A 15,723-nucleotide genomic window follows, 5' to 3' on the forward strand; every position below is an offset into this window, starting at 1 on the left:
CAGGAGATGGAGACCATCCTGGCTAACACGGTGAAACCGTCTCTACTAAAAAATACACACACACACAAAAAAAAAAATAGCCGCGGGTAGTGGCGGTGCCTGTAGTACCAGCTACTCGGGAAGCTGAGGCAGGAGAATGGCATAAACCCGGGAGGCGGAGCTTGCAGTGAGCCCAGATCACACCACTGCACTCCAGCCTGGGCGACAGAGCGAGACTCCATCTCAAACAAACAAACAAACAAAAAACAGAAAACAAAAAAGAATGATTAAAATTAACTAGGAGAAAAGACAAAATGTGTAGCCAATGACGTAGGTGGATAAACAGGATTGTTTGGTCATCTTAAAGTTAGTGTTTCAAGAAAGAGAAGTGTTCAATTGTGATGTAGCTGCCTAGAAATGGATATGAAACTGACCAGTGGATTTCCTTAGATGCATTGTGTTGGAAAATTTAACAAGAACTATTTTAATGGAATAATAGGCATAGAAGTCTAACTGGGTTGGGTTAAGAAAAAGTTTCAAAGTGATAATCTATTTAGTACACTATAAGGAGGTTTGCTATGAAAGGGAGAAGAGGCAGGGGACAGTGTCTGGAGAGGAACGTAAGAGTCAAGAGGGTTTCCTGAAATGCGAGATCTTAAAACATGTTTTCGTGGCATTAGAAATATTTTACCAGAATGGAAGAAATTGACAATGCAAAAGAGAGTGGCTACAATTTTAGGAATATTCTTTGAAAGGGGAAGAGATATTGTTAAAAAAAAAAAAAAAAAAGAAGTGAGGGGTGGAAAAAAATGAAGGTTGAATCTTAGGAGATAAGGCAGAGATAGTATAGGACAGATTCAAATATATTGGTAGATCTGGCCAGGCTGATGTCATTTCTTTAATGATTGTTTTGCTCTACTATGTAAAATCAGCTGAGGTTGAGGAAGGTACGGGGATGTTGAAGATTTGAGGAGCGAATAGCATTCTGAGAAAATTTAAGAATGATTTAAAGAGGGAAATAGAGTAGATTTTTCGGGAAACGTTGAAGCCCATTTAAAAATAGTGGTCAAAAATTTTATGTGACATCAGTCAGCCTAGTTTTAGGCTTTTGTCAGTTGTGCTTCTCCATTGGACTTCAGGCATTCTATAATTACAGAGAGGTGGATTTTTATCACAATTGTAGTTTTGTCAGATGAGTACCACAGGAGAAGGGGAAAGTTGTGGGAGTCTAGATAAGGAAGCTTTATAGTGACAGGAGAGGGAATGGGTCACCTTGGTGGAGACTGAAGTCTTCAAGAATGATTTTAGGAGTACTGGTATAAAGAAATTTAGAAAGGTGCTATAATCTCCAAAGAATTTGATATGATCATGAGGTTGGTAGATGACTACATAAAGGAAAGGAAGATTTGATATACTCTGCTAGTAGGTGCTTCCAAGAAAATGATTGTTTCATTGGCAGCAGGAGAAACTCAGTGGCTGTGTTTTAAATCCAGCTGAGGGTGTATCACAATGGTAGTGGTGAGGATAGAGATTTCCCATACAAATTCAACGCTATAGAGGTTTGAGCAGCGGGGACACCAGAAGAAGCAAGCCACACCCCCACTGCATCCCCCACTGCATGGAGGATAAGGAAAAACTCCTCCCATTTCACAATCATTTTGGATTACAGCCCAATCTAATGACCTCACTTTAACTTGAGGAACTGTTAAGACTTTATTTTCAAATAAAGTCACATTTACAGATACTGAGGGCCATGAATTCAACATCTTTTGGGGGCACACAATTCAATCTATAACAGTGGGCTTTCCTTAAATTCTTCCAATGGTAATACGTTGCCAGGGGAAAATGAACTTGCTGGAAACTTTTGGTAATCTTTATTAATTTTTAAAATTTGCAATCTTTCAGTATGTCATGGTCTGAGCAAAAATTGACTTTTAAAAAAGAGACGACAGAATTTGCATGATTCCAATGAAGTGTTTTTGCCCAGAATTGTTCTAACTTAGGTTTTAGAATGCTTAAAATTAATCATTTCTTTCAGATTAAACATTGTCCCCATCCTTGCCATTTTGTTTAAAATTCAAACATTCTTGTCTGAGAGTCATTCCTGCCTTATTTTACTGGAGATGTCATGGATATGAGAAAAATGTTTATAAAAACACTTTGAAAAACACAAAACATTGTCAAGACAGAATGAAAAACAAATGAACAAGGTTTTACAAGTGGTGAGACATAGTGTTGGCCTACTCCTCACCTTCTCTTATGCAAATGGACACAGCTTTATTGACTGGTCTTATTTTGAACTCATGACTACAGAATCTCTGGTGGACACTTAGTACTTCCTAAGAAGCACACTACATTTCCTGGGTTCCTTCTCTCTTCTACTCTCTTAGACATCTATTACAGTGTATCCTTTCTCTGCAAACCTCCAACACATCCTCCTCTTTCTCACTCTTATCTAACGCACTTGCTTCCTACTTTGAGAAAACCAAAGCCATGAGAAGAGAACTTTCACAGACTCTTACCATGAGGTCTTCCTGCCTACCGTATCTGCTCCTTTTCATAGCCTGACTTTTTGCCTGCCATTATAGGTGAACATTTTGTGCTTTTCTCTAACAGCAACTCCTTCAATTGTGCAGTATAGCTATCCCCACCTGTATTCGGAAACATTGCTCTAGAAATTCTTCCGTCTGTTTTCTATGTCTTAATTTTCCTCATCCCTATGGGATCACACCCATCAGCACACAAATATCCTCTATTGTTTCCTAGGTTAAAAAATTCCTCTTTGGAAGGAAATGTTTGTTATCTTGATTGTAGTAATGGTGTCACAGATGCTATCATCTGTCAAAACTTATACAATTGTACACCTTGAATATGTGCAGTTTATTGTACTTCAAATATACCTCAATGAAATGGAAAAAAAATTCTACTTGACCTCACTGTTCCTACAGCTAATACAGTATTTCTTAGCTCTCTCTTGCAGCAAAACTCCTTTGAATAGTTGGGTACATTCACTGCTTTCATCTCTTCTCTTTTCATTCTTTAACCTCCTTCCAACTGGGCTTTCACACCCTATCACTCCACCAACGCTGCTTTTGTCTAGGTCACAAAGGACTTGATTATTGTTAAATCCAAGGGTCTATTTTCAGTCATCATTTTATTTGGCATCTCAGCAGGTTTTGACACAGTAAGATCATATCGCCTATAAGTATACTCTTTATTTATTCATTTGCATGCTTCTACACTCCAGGGTTTTCTCCTATTCATAAAATGCTCCTGGACAGTCTTCTTTTCTGTGTCATCCTGTTCTCGTTTCACTCTTAATGTTGGAGTACTCCAGGGCTCAGCTTTTGAACATGTTTTCTTCTTTACTTGTTCCCCTTCTTGGTGATCTTCAACTGTTGAACGGTTTGAAATATTGTCTAAATAATGATGATTTCCACATTAATACCTGAGCTCAGGATTCTCTCCTGAATTTCAGACACATAATAACCATACATTAATTTGGGAATACATTGTAAATATCAAATTTACTAGGTTTGCCATCAGACTGAACCCAGATCTTCTACATAAAGTTTTCTTCATCTAAATCTTCCCCATCTTAGTTAATGATGATTCCATTTTTTCAGTTACCTTGGCCAAAAACTTTGGTGACATACTTGACTATCTTGTTTTTCTTTTAATCCATATCCAGTTTTCCAGCAAATACTACTGATTCTGTCTTTCAAGGTTTTGCAATTATTAACAAAGCTGCTATACATATCTATGTGCAGGTTTTTTTGTGGACATCAATTTTCTATTCTTTTGGGTAAATACAAAGAAGTGATTTCTGGATTGTATAGTATGTTTAGTTTTGTAAGAAATTGCCAAACTCTCTCCCAAAGTGGCTGGACCATTTCTCATTGCTGTTGCTCCGAGTCATTGCCAGCATTTCTCAGTGTTTTGTCAGGTGTTGTCAGTGTTTTGAATTTCAGCCATTCTCATACGTGTGCAGTGGTATCTCATTGTTTTAATTTGCAGTTCTTAATGAAAGATGATGTTGAACATATTTTCATATGCTTACTTGACATCTATGTATCTCCTTGGCTGTTCAGACCTTTTTTTCCCCCCATTTTTAATTGGATTGTTTGTTTTCTTACTGTTGAGTTTTAAGAGTCCTTTGTATATTTTGGATAGTAGCTCTTTTATCAGGTGTGTCTTATGAAAACATTTTCTCTCAGTCTATGGCTTGTATTCTCATTCTTTACACTGTTTTTCACAGGGGAGATGCTTTAATTTGAATGAAGAACAGCTTACCAGTTTTTTTTTTTTTTCTTTTGTGGATTATGTCTTTGGTGTTGAACCTAAAAAGCCATCCCCATATTTAAGGCTATCAGGGTATTCTCCTATGTTATTTTCTAGGAGTATCATAAATGTGTGTTTTACACTGAGGTCTGGATCAATTTGGTTTTTCTTTTTTTTTTTTTTTTTTGAGAAGAGTGTAGTGTCTGAATCTAGATTATTATATTTTTTTGCATGTGTATATCCAGTTTTCCAAGTTACCATTTGTTGGAAAGACTGTCTTTGCTCCATTATATTCCCTTTTCTCCTTTGTCAAAGGTTAGTTGACTACATTTACATGGGTCAGTTTCTGGACTCTGTATGCTGTTCCACTGTTCTCTTTGTCTATTTGTTCACCACACACTGTCTTGATTACTGTAGTTTTATAGTAAGTCTTAAACTAAAGTAGCGTCAGTTCCCCACCTCCAGAGGTCCCTGCAAGTTCCCACTTTAGCTGCTGGCCAGATTCAGCCTCCACTGGGCATGTTCACAAATTATCTCCTTGATGATGACTCGGAGTCAGCTGAAGTTGTAATATTTGTACTCAATAAAAAGCATAACAGGACTGATAGATATAACTAGAATGCAAATCTATTAATTCAAAATAAGAAATATGATCGTTAGGTGAAAATAAGACTAGCCTAGTCAGTGCCTTCTCTCCTAGTAAGCAAGCTGGTGTTCTATTGCCCAGCAAGTTTACTACAATTGATAATAATACAGAGTATATTTCAAGACAGTGAAAAGACAGGATTTTAAATGTTTTTACCACAAATAAATTGTTGATAAATATTTGAGGTAATGGATATACTAACTACTCTGATTTGATCATTTCAAAATATTTGTATGTATCAAAATATCACTCTGTACTCCATATTTATATTAAAATTAATAAAAAAATTTAATAAGGTTTACTATTAAAATAAATAATACATTTTGATGTGTTAATTAAAAATAAAATATAACTTTAGAAACTGACATATAAAATCAGAATGTTAATTTATCAATTCAAAATAAATAACTACCATCAGGTGAAGACAATATTATTCTAGTCAGAGCCTTCTCTCCTTATAAGCTAGCTCTGTTGCTGTCAGAGGTTTTCCTTGGTGAGCTCAGAGTCAGAGCTGGGTGATTGAATTATGTGACTGGGGCCTACACTGGCATCAGTCCACGGTAGCCTGTGGTAACCATTGCTTCAGTAGGGAAGTACCCTGCCCGGAGGACGGAGCCTTTAAAATGCCAGCACAGGATGTTCTTCTCTGGACATGGTAAAAGAAACATATACAACATTTGCTTCTCTGGCTGTAAATGCAACTCTCCTTTTGTTATTTTATTTTTAATGCTTTCAAGGCTAACCACTGACTCCTGCTGATCGATGCATTCTTTATTTTAGATATGCTATTGTGTTCAATCAATTGTAGTAAAGTCTTGCAGGCGAGGGAGCCGTTCTGTCTCTTTCTAAAGTGAAATTGCCTAAACATTGTTGAGCTCCATTATATGTAGGCTTAAAAATTTAACTCTACTTCTAAATTCATGGGGAATGCATTAGCTTCAGAAGAAAAATGGGTACTAGAGGGGCACTTGACTGTGGAGGGCAAAAGCAGCAGTCAGTCTATTAAAGTGATTCTCATCCTAGGCCAAGCAGCAGAATCCTTGTGACAGTTTTAAAAAGAGAGAGAGAGATGATAAAGATGTGAGCTCTTTACATTTTGATAAGTGATACCATATTACTTTCCAAAGATATTGTTTGAATTCATATTTCTAACATTAATATGTACCTTCTTCCCTACCTTCTTAGTATTTACTGCTAAACATTTTATCTCAGCTTTGCTATTGGATAACAGCTTTGGTAAAATATATGATAGGCAAAAATATACAAAACATACTTATGAATATCACATAAACATGTTGCCCCTATTTCCATGCATGATGAAGAGAAAATCATATTGCATGTTTATTCTTCTGCAAAGAAATGATTCCTTAAGTAATGGGGAGATAAATGATCATGTGTTGATTTGCAGCTTATGTTAATTGGCCAGTCATCATATTAGAATAGAGATCGACTGTGCTGTCTACATATAATTTACATCAAATAAAATAGAAAGGGACACATTTATGGTGAGTTCAGGAAATAATATGCTTTTAGTTTTGAAATAAAATCGATAAGTCCCTTGTTGTCTGTGACCCTCAGGGTATTAATGTATAGTTCTTTATTGTAAATGAATGACAAGAGGATTGAACAATTACAATAAATATAAAAGCATTTTGAGAAACCTGAAATCTGAGAGATGGTGGACCTTTACTGAGGGGCCTTTCTGTTTTATATTATAGATTAAATTATACTGAGACATAAAATTATAAATATATATAATTATAACTATACATATAATTATATATAAATTATATTCCTAGCATTATTTTTGTGATAAACCTTAGGGTGTCAATACTTAAGGAACCATTAGAAAGCCATCTTTCTAAGGCCACCGAAATAACTCCTTTGTATACAGCAGGATTTCAGAAAACCAATGCCTGTTAAATCTATTTTGCAAATAGTTTTTGCATAGGCACCAGGTTTGCTGTTTCCCTAATCTAATGAGCATATTGCTCAATAAATGACTGTCCAAATTACTATCCATTGACTTGGAGCTCTTCTCTTCCTTATTAGAATTTTCCTAATGCATCATTTGCTTTACTTCTTCACTGAATTAGCTTCATTATATGCACACCATCCATAGCACTTCTTCACTGAATTAGCTTCATTATATGCACACCATCACCTTTTGGCCAACATTCCCATCTGATTTGTAGCTGTTTCTCTTTCATGCTCAGCACGCAGTAGGGGCTTTATTATATTTAATATATACTGCTTGATGACTATGTCTTGTCTCTACAGATGAGACAATATTTTTTTCTGTGTTTCCCAGAGTTCAGTCCCAGGTTTGGAAACTGATCTAAATGCTAGTTCTAACTTGGTTTTATTCTGGGAGTGTTCCTGGGCCAGGTTAAATTCTATTATCTTTCTGACTCTGAATTCTGTTGAAAATAATGACAACAACAATAAAAAAAGATTGAAAAGTTATACCAAAATCTACCTGCGATGTAAAATCCTCTGATAATGAAAATAGCCTCGTGATCCTGAGTCACCATAGTTTCCTCAGATTCTAACTTTCTAAAAAGTCAATAACCATGGAAGAGTAGGTCCTAGTGACCCAGGTAAAGAGCCCCCAATAGGAGTTAAGGGCCACAGTTTGTGTACCAGCTCAGCCAACAACCACTGTGGGAATTTAAGCAAGTCATTTTACCACCTGAAACTGTCTCTTCGTCTTTAAAGAGATTAGAATTCAATTCATAATTACTTGCAGATCAGAGACCCCTCTGAGATTCTGCTGAAAACTGTTGACCCCCTTCCCTGAAAAAGCACAAATACACTATAAATAAAATTCCAAGAGGGTCAGAAGCTCTTTAAAATCCACCCATAGATTCCCTAGAGGACTTTAGAATGATTTACATGGTCTAAAATATGTAGTTGATAAAACAAAATAAATCTATTTACATGTGCTACTCCCTATGTGAATTAGTTTTAAAATGTGTATTTGGGCCATTATGTCATTTGACGTTTTATTACTTTTTTGTAACTTATAGTACTCAAAACAGAGCTAATTTTTCAATAGTGCTGAATATTTCGTTTGTGGATTAGTAGCATGCTAGGATCTGCAAGTTTACATGTTCACCCTGCTACTCAATGCAGGAATCATCTATAACCTGCCTCAGAGATGAAACTATAGCTTTGAATTGAACATGTACAGTGATGAGGAACTCATTCACTTGTTTATTTCTGGGCAAACATAAAGAATTTGGGAATTTTCTTTTTTATATTGAGCTATAATCTGCCTATACACATAAATGTCAGCCATTGAACCTATTTCTGCTCTTAGAAGCTACATAGATTAATTTTATTTCCTTTTCCAGTATTTTAGGAAATCGAAGTCAGCCTCTATTGTCCTCTATTAATTTCCTCTATGCTAAATATTCCAGTTTCATCTATAATTCCTCCAGAAAAGTGATGTCATAAAACTACCTTTTATCTCAATTCTCTTCTTAAACAGTCCTCTTAAAATGCAGATGAGAACTAGGCAACATGTTGCAGGAAAAGTCTGACCAACACGTGGTTAGAGAGCAGTTTCCTTTCTTACACTGCCAACTTCGCTACTAGGAATACCACCAACACTGCCAGGAGCTCTGTGCCTGGATACACCAGGTCAAGTGAAATTGTAGTCACCTAAAATCCCTAACTGTAATTAATTAAGGTTGCCCTTATACTCTATTTTGTTTTTTTTTTTTTTTTTAAGAACTAAATTAACCTTTCTAAAAGCAAAAATTCTGTTGAACTCTACCTTAATTGCTTAGGCCATCATTCCAGCTCTTGGAAACCTTTACTCACTTTGTCATTCATGTCATCTTTTCTTCCAAATTTTGTGTTATCTACAAATGTAATGAGCCTCCTGTCTTTGGCTTCAAATTAATTGATTAAAAATATTGACCTGTGGTTTGCCAAATACAAAACTCCCTCTATGGATTCAGTATTCAAAATTCTTCACTCAGTTACTTCACAGCTTTGTGGAATCCACATTTAACCATTTGATCTACAGAATAGAGAAGACAGTAAATATTGTGTTCTGCTTGGGGTCGAAATTTCTTTCTTTTCCTTTTCTTTTATTGTCTACTTTCTTTTCTTCATTCCTTCATATTTTCATATGGCATATCCTTATCTTCTACATGGTCCCTTTTACTGTGTGCTCATTTTGCTTTGAAGAAAAGAACCTCCAATGTGTTTTTTGGGATTCCTTGGCCTTCTGCCCATATGCAGCCCTGGCTGAGTCTGCACTTGCTCCTGAGGTGGTTTGCCATGTACCAAGCCTCAAATCCTGTGCAGGGGAGGGTTTTTCCTGATGCTTATTAGCATCTGGCAGAGGAGGAAGCTCTGAGTATTTCAACAACACCCCTAGACCAATTCATTTTCATCCATCTCTAGAATTACATCAAATGTAACCGTCCTCAAACATCAAATGGGGATTTAAAGAAAATTCAAACACAAATCATACATGTGTTTTGGAATGCAGGAGAGGTGTAGGGAGAAAGAAATTATTACATAGTCCTCAGCAGATTTTTCACTTTAATCTCAGCATTATTGCATCTATAATCAGATGAATATTGATGACGGGAAAAGAGAGAGATTGCTTTGAAGGTTGCTTCAAAGCACACATCAATCAATCGTTTATTATCCAATTGAAAGACGGTATTAGAGTAAACTGCTTTGGGAATCAAAGAATTTGTTGTAGATATTCTGCTGAACAGCTCTTTGTTAACATGTCACCTGCTCCTGCCTCATCAAAATGTTTCACCTGGAAATAGTTGTGTCACAGTTGTATAGGGCTAAGGAAGACCTTCTAACATTTGTCCAAGTGAGTGATGTTACTTTGCAAAATGGCTTTTTCATATAATTTTGTGATCATTATTATTATAAAATAATTAAATGTGGATCAGGATAAACAAGCAGACCTATTCTCAAGTGTGGAAAGTGGGTAATTAATGGATTAATGAGTTAAACATCTTAATTATTGATTTTTTCCTTTATATTTAATCCTCTCATTTAGACAAATCGATGTGGACATTAAATTATTACCTCTTATTTAAAGAACATTATCTCAATTTATTACTCTGTAGTTACCTTGTGGTAACTACAATTTATTATTTATTACTCTGTAGTTACCTTGTGGATGAAAAAGATGAGCTCTGGAGTCACTAGAACCTTTGCAAACCTGGCAAGATATAGTCAACTTCAGCTCAGGAAGAAGAGTGGCAGGCGGCTGAATGATTACTGTGCCTTAATATTTCAGAGGGAACCCCAAGACCTTGGTGCCAGGTTAATTGGTACTCCAAACCTATGATAAATCCTAGAGAATGATGGAAAGTTTGGGTCAGCAGCCAGAAAGATAAAGGTGAAAATGAATCAGTGTCTCTTAATAATGGAACTTTATGACTTACTCATTCATACCCTCATTAATTCATTCAGTATGTGTTGAGGGACTACTATGTGTGAGAACTTCTCTTAGCATCACAATACCCTTATAACCTTGTACAAATCATTTATCTTCTCTAAGTCTAAATTTTACTAGACAGGTGTTTACCACAAGGAGTTGTGAGGTTTAGTGACTCATGTATATAAGACTCCAGGCCGGGCGCGGTGGCTCAAGCCTGTAATCCCAGCACTTTGGGAGGCCGAGACGGGTGGATCACGAGGTCAGGAGTTCGAGACCATCCTGGCTAACACGGTGAAACCCCCATCTCTACTAAAAATACAAAAAACTAGCCGGGCGAGGTGGCGGGCGCCTGTAGTCCCAGCTACTCAGGAGGCTGAGGCAGGAGAATGGCGTAAACCCGGGAGGCTGAGCTTGCAGTGAGCTGAGATCCGGTCACTGCACTCCAGCCTGGGCGACAGAGCGAGACTCCGTCTCAAAAAAAAAAAAAAAAGATTCCAGCAGAGTGACTGGTTGGACACTCAATAAACCCTCTTCCCTTTCCCTGAGCACTGAGACTTCTTTTTCAGGTAATTTATGGTAGTAAGAGATGAATTCCATATCTTAGTAACAAATTTCTCCCTACAGTGTTAGATCAAGAAGAATTGTGAATAATGTATGTTTTCAGATGAAATTACGTATTTAGATATTATTACAAGTGATAAAATATTTTTGCAATCCACAAAGTCCAAGGATGTCACTGTTTGCCAAATAGCCCTCTGAGGCTTGCTGACAGCCGTACATGCAAACTTACACATTTCTTGAGACTCTTTGTTTTATAGCAAACATGAATATGACTTCATTTCATTTATCAATTCTTACTGGAGTGTTTTTTTAGTAATACTTAAAAAATCTCATAAACTAATTTTATAAGATACAAAAAAGTGTAAAATTTCGCACATTAACCATCACTAGATGCATAAAGTTTCAGCTCCTCTGATGTCTTAACAGAATAGACTCGAGGGAAATGAAAGGTAATTTTGTAGATTGAGTGTGGTTGTTGTAATTGTCTTCTGATTTATACCCTAAATTTGAAATAATTTTGAAAAAAGTCTAAAGATAGATTATTGTGGAACTGCCAAAGGCATATACCAAATTGTTACTTCATTAATTCAATCAATCATTTAGTCAATAAATATTAATGAGTACCTACTGTTTGCTAGGCACTGTGCCTGGGACTCCAAAATGAAATTACATATTTCTCAGCATCAAGGAGTTTTCTCTAATGAGAAAGATATGTGAGCAAATACAGTTCTATAAGGTAATCAACAATAGATGTTCCAAGAACAGGGGTAATATGAGAAAGTCTCTATCTACATGGGGAATTGAGGTAGCCATCAGAGAGGAGGCAAGCTGACACCAGAAGGATGAGTGGGAGATTATCAGGTGTGTGTAGGATGAAGATATCTGCAAGTGAGAATAGAACAAGAAAAGTGTGAAAGCCTGAGGGAGCCTGGAGTGGCCAGGAGGAGAAGTAGGTTAGTGTTGTTAAGTGTAAATTACCCTGAAAGCAAGAAAGGCTGGTGAGAAATGGTAGAGAGCCCAGATTACAAGAGCCTTGTATAGCAGGCAAATGTATGCCAATGTTTTTCCCACTGTGTAGGTTGTGGGGGAAGTTATTGGAGAATTTTGAATAGAGAAGTTCCATAATCACATTGGTATGTTTAGGTTCTGAGAGAAGATTCACAATATTGTGATTGTTTTGTTGTTTATAAGATACAGAAATGGCACACACACCCTTTTGTTCCTAGGGGTTTCAATAGTTCTTGTTGTAATAGAATTGAGGGATGCCAAAAGCAATATTTGAACTAAGTGATACATTAGAATTATAGAATTATAATAAGAATCTGTGAGCAGATTTTTAATTCACAGGTTTTTAATAGGCTGTGATGCAATCCCTAATGGAGAAGCTTTAATGATGAAAGATAGCCTGCCTCTAATGGAAATTCATCTGGGTATGTTTTTATTGCTCAGTGAATTAAAAGGTTTTTATAGGATTACATTGTTAAGATTCTTGGAGAAAAACATATAAACAGCAAATGAAAACTTTCCACTCTTCTTTATCTCTTGCAGCAAAGCGGTTAATATTCCAGAAATGAAAATCATTTAAATTTTGCATAATTTTTATAATTTCAGGGGTTAAGCATCTGAAAGGCCAGAATGAATCAGCATTCCCTGAAGAAGAAGAAGGCACCAGTGAAAGAGAGGAGCAGCAGGACCATTAATTACTGGTCTGCAGCAAGAAGGCTTCTTGGAAATAACTGAACTATTAACTTTTCTGAATATTCCATGGAATTCCACTGCTTGATTTCCGGAAGCATCCTCCATCTCTGCACCCCCACTCATACAGTAGCTATGCACCTCCTGGAAGTCTCCTTAACTGAACTTTAGAACTAAGTACACATTGTTCCACATCACTTACAATTAAAGAATAAGCATTTATTTTACAGTGATTCTGCTTTTTAACTATGTAAAAATTTGCAGACATGTGACTGTTCTAACTTTAATACTGCCAGAGCTTAATCCCTGATGTCCTACTGATAAGGTTTGCATTCTAACAACACATGTAAATAACATCACTTTAAGAGTAAAAAATAAATAGTAAATACAGTTAGACATGAGTGTATGTGTATGTGTGTATGTGTGTGTGGGTTTAACTTAAAGAGAAATATCTAATAAAACTTTTATCTTAAGTTTTGCATTGATCAACTTTCTGTATCCAGAACAGAACATGTTTATTTTTAAATGATGAAGAAACGCCAGTTTTCTTGATTCAATACACTACAACATTAGATACTAAACATCTTTTTCCCACCAACAACATATTAATGGTTGATTATAAAACTTTAGAACTCTCTTCATTTTCTAAGCTGCGAGATATATATTTCCCAGCATTTTCTCTAGTTATTAAGAAAGAAAAATGATAAATCTAAAAATCTATGCCAAATCTTCCTACCCCCTTTTTTAGCTATTACTTTAAATTTGGGTCATCTATTTCCTATTACATTTTGATAAATAATTAGCAGTTTATAAATCTTCCATATCAAAAAATAAGAAATTCCATTAATTCATGCATATAATCATTTATTCATTAATTAAAGAAATATCTTTTATGAGCTTATCCCTAGGAAGGTACTCTGCTGGGAATTATGAAAATAAAAGAAACATACTTTTACCCCTATAGAACTGGCAGAAAAGATTACAGCATTAGCATAAAGCAAGATTTTATATGACAGTATATATTTACTGAATAATTTAAAGTTCTCTGCATTTTGAACAAATTTAATTATACATTATTTGTGAAGGCAAAGTATCTAAACTACAAAATTTAGGGGGAATGGAAGAATATCCAATTTGGTTCCTTTATTAGTAATATTAATGAAATTCAAATGTATCATGGATAAAAAAAATGGAAAGATTTCTCAAAACTTAGTAAAGGAAAAATGAAGGCAGGAAGAAAAAATCAAATGTGTAATCCACTGTGGGATCTTAATATCAAGATTCAAATTTGTAAAATGATTGCTTTTAATTTTGAACATGAGTTTTGTAATGTAGAAGTTAAGAGAGTTTTATGGAGCTGTCAGAGAATGCAGTGAGTTGACATTTTTCGTAGTATTTTTCTCCAAGAAAATAAGTGTGAAACCCATTGATAAGCATACCACAAGTATAAATGACTATTCTAGTTTAATCTCTCTCTCCTTCCTTCTTTCCTTTCTTCTGTCTTTCTCCCTCCCCTTCCCTTCCTTTCTTTCTTCCTTCTCTCTCTCCCTCTCTCCCATTCTCCCTCTCCTTCTCTGCCTTTCTGCACCACTCCCTTGACTTTTTCTTTGTTAAGCCAAAACTTTCTGGATTTTCTATACCACCCTGCTATGACTCTGTTTATTTCCCAAGTTTCTCTCTACTTAAAACCTGATTAAGGCCCTTATTTTAAGTGATTTTGAATTATTTGTGTTTGGAAAACATCTTAATGTCCCTTGAGAGTATTTGAGACACCCTGAGGTGCTAAAACATAGCATTGCCCTTCCCTTTCCTTGAACAGATGCTTTTAAAATGCTTTTTCAAAAGGACTCAGGGAAACAAAAAGAAACCAAAGCTTTTGCTGATTTTGTAACATCATTTAGGGTAATATACAGGATAGCTTCTGGATTTTTCTGTTCTGTTCTCCATTCCTAAAAACACAAAGAAATCAACATTAAGAGTGTAAGATTTCTTTGGGAAATGTTGGTTTCTTCCATTCTGTTCTCCACTCTCAAAACACAAAGAGATCACAATTAAAAGCTTAAGTTTTCCTTGGGAAATATGTTGACTTTCTCAGAAATTTGAAGGAAACCAGTTGAGATAATGGCTTTTCACTTTACTTTTCACACAATTATAGTTTACAAAATTTTTTTTTCAAAATTTTTTTTTCTAGGAGGCAACTTGGCTTCAGTTTAGCAGAATGGGCAAAGAAACTGATGAAAGCAAAACAAAACAGAAACTATATTTCCCACATCACATTTATAATATAATTGTTAGTAGCTGGGCTTTGAGTCATTCTGACTTGGATTCAACTACAGGCTCTACCAGATTTCAGACTCAGTTTCTTCATTTGTAAAGTGGGTACAATCATACCTAACCTACTGGGTTATTGTGAGGCTTAAATGAGATAAGACCTATAAAATACTTAGCCAAGCTTAGTAGCATTTAATAATTGGTGTATATTATTATTAGAGTTAGAAAGGACTTCAGAGGACTTCTATCTTAACTTTATCTACTTCATGATCCTCTTCAACATTATGAACAAGTGATTAATCACCCCACTTATTTATTTTTATTTTATTTTATTTTATTTTATTTATTTATTTATCTATTTATTTATTTATTTATTTATTTATTTAGAGATGGAGTCTCGCTCTGTCACCAGACTGGAGTGCAGTGGCGCCATCTCGGCTCACTGCAACCTCCACCTCCCCAGTTCAAGTAATTGCCCTGCCTCAGCCTCCCAAGTAGCTGGGACTACAGGTGCTCACCACCACGCTCAGCTGATTTTTTTTTTTTTTGTATTTTACTAGAGATGGGGTTTAACCATATTGTCCAGGATGGTCTCAATGTCCTGACCTCGTGATCCGCCCACCTTGACCTCCTAAAGTGCTGGGATTACAGGCATGGGCCACTGTGCCCGGCCTACCCTAGTTATTCTTTAATAACTCCAGTTCCAAGCCAATCAAAGAGCTCCAATTGTTCTTCTGTGTGTTAAACTCTCCCCTTCTACACCTTTCCTGCTTCTTTGATTCATCTTTGAAAACTCCAGATATTAAAGAACATTCTGATGTCATTTCTTTGATAAAATGTCATCAGTTCCTCCCAAACTTCT

General features: G+C 35.8%; 1 protein-coding gene across 2 annotated transcripts in view; it reads left to right on the forward strand.

Annotated features, from left to right (window-relative positions):
- PPP1R1C (protein phosphatase 1 regulatory inhibitor subunit 1C) overlaps positions 1 to 13,061 on the forward strand; it is a 131,387-nt gene extending 118,326 nt beyond the window's left edge. The window contains exon 5 of one of the 2 annotated variants that reach the window (XM_023212459.2): positions 12,507 to 13,061. In XM_023212459.2, coding sequence (XP_023068227.1) covers positions 12,507 to 12,595 — 89 coding nt within the window. In that variant the 3' untranslated portion in view covers positions 12,596 to 13,061. The remainder of the gene's footprint in view (positions 1 to 12,506) is intronic. The other variant, XM_023212458.1, reaches the window with a different exon arrangement.
- Positions 13,062 to 15,723: the final 2,662 nt, after the last annotated feature.

The sequence above is a fragment of the Piliocolobus tephrosceles genome, chromosome 11, assembly GCF_002776525.5.
Source record: "Piliocolobus tephrosceles isolate RC106 chromosome 11, ASM277652v3, whole genome shotgun sequence".
In the NCBI taxonomy this organism is placed as follows: domain Eukaryota; kingdom Metazoa; phylum Chordata; class Mammalia; order Primates; family Cercopithecidae; genus Piliocolobus; species Piliocolobus tephrosceles.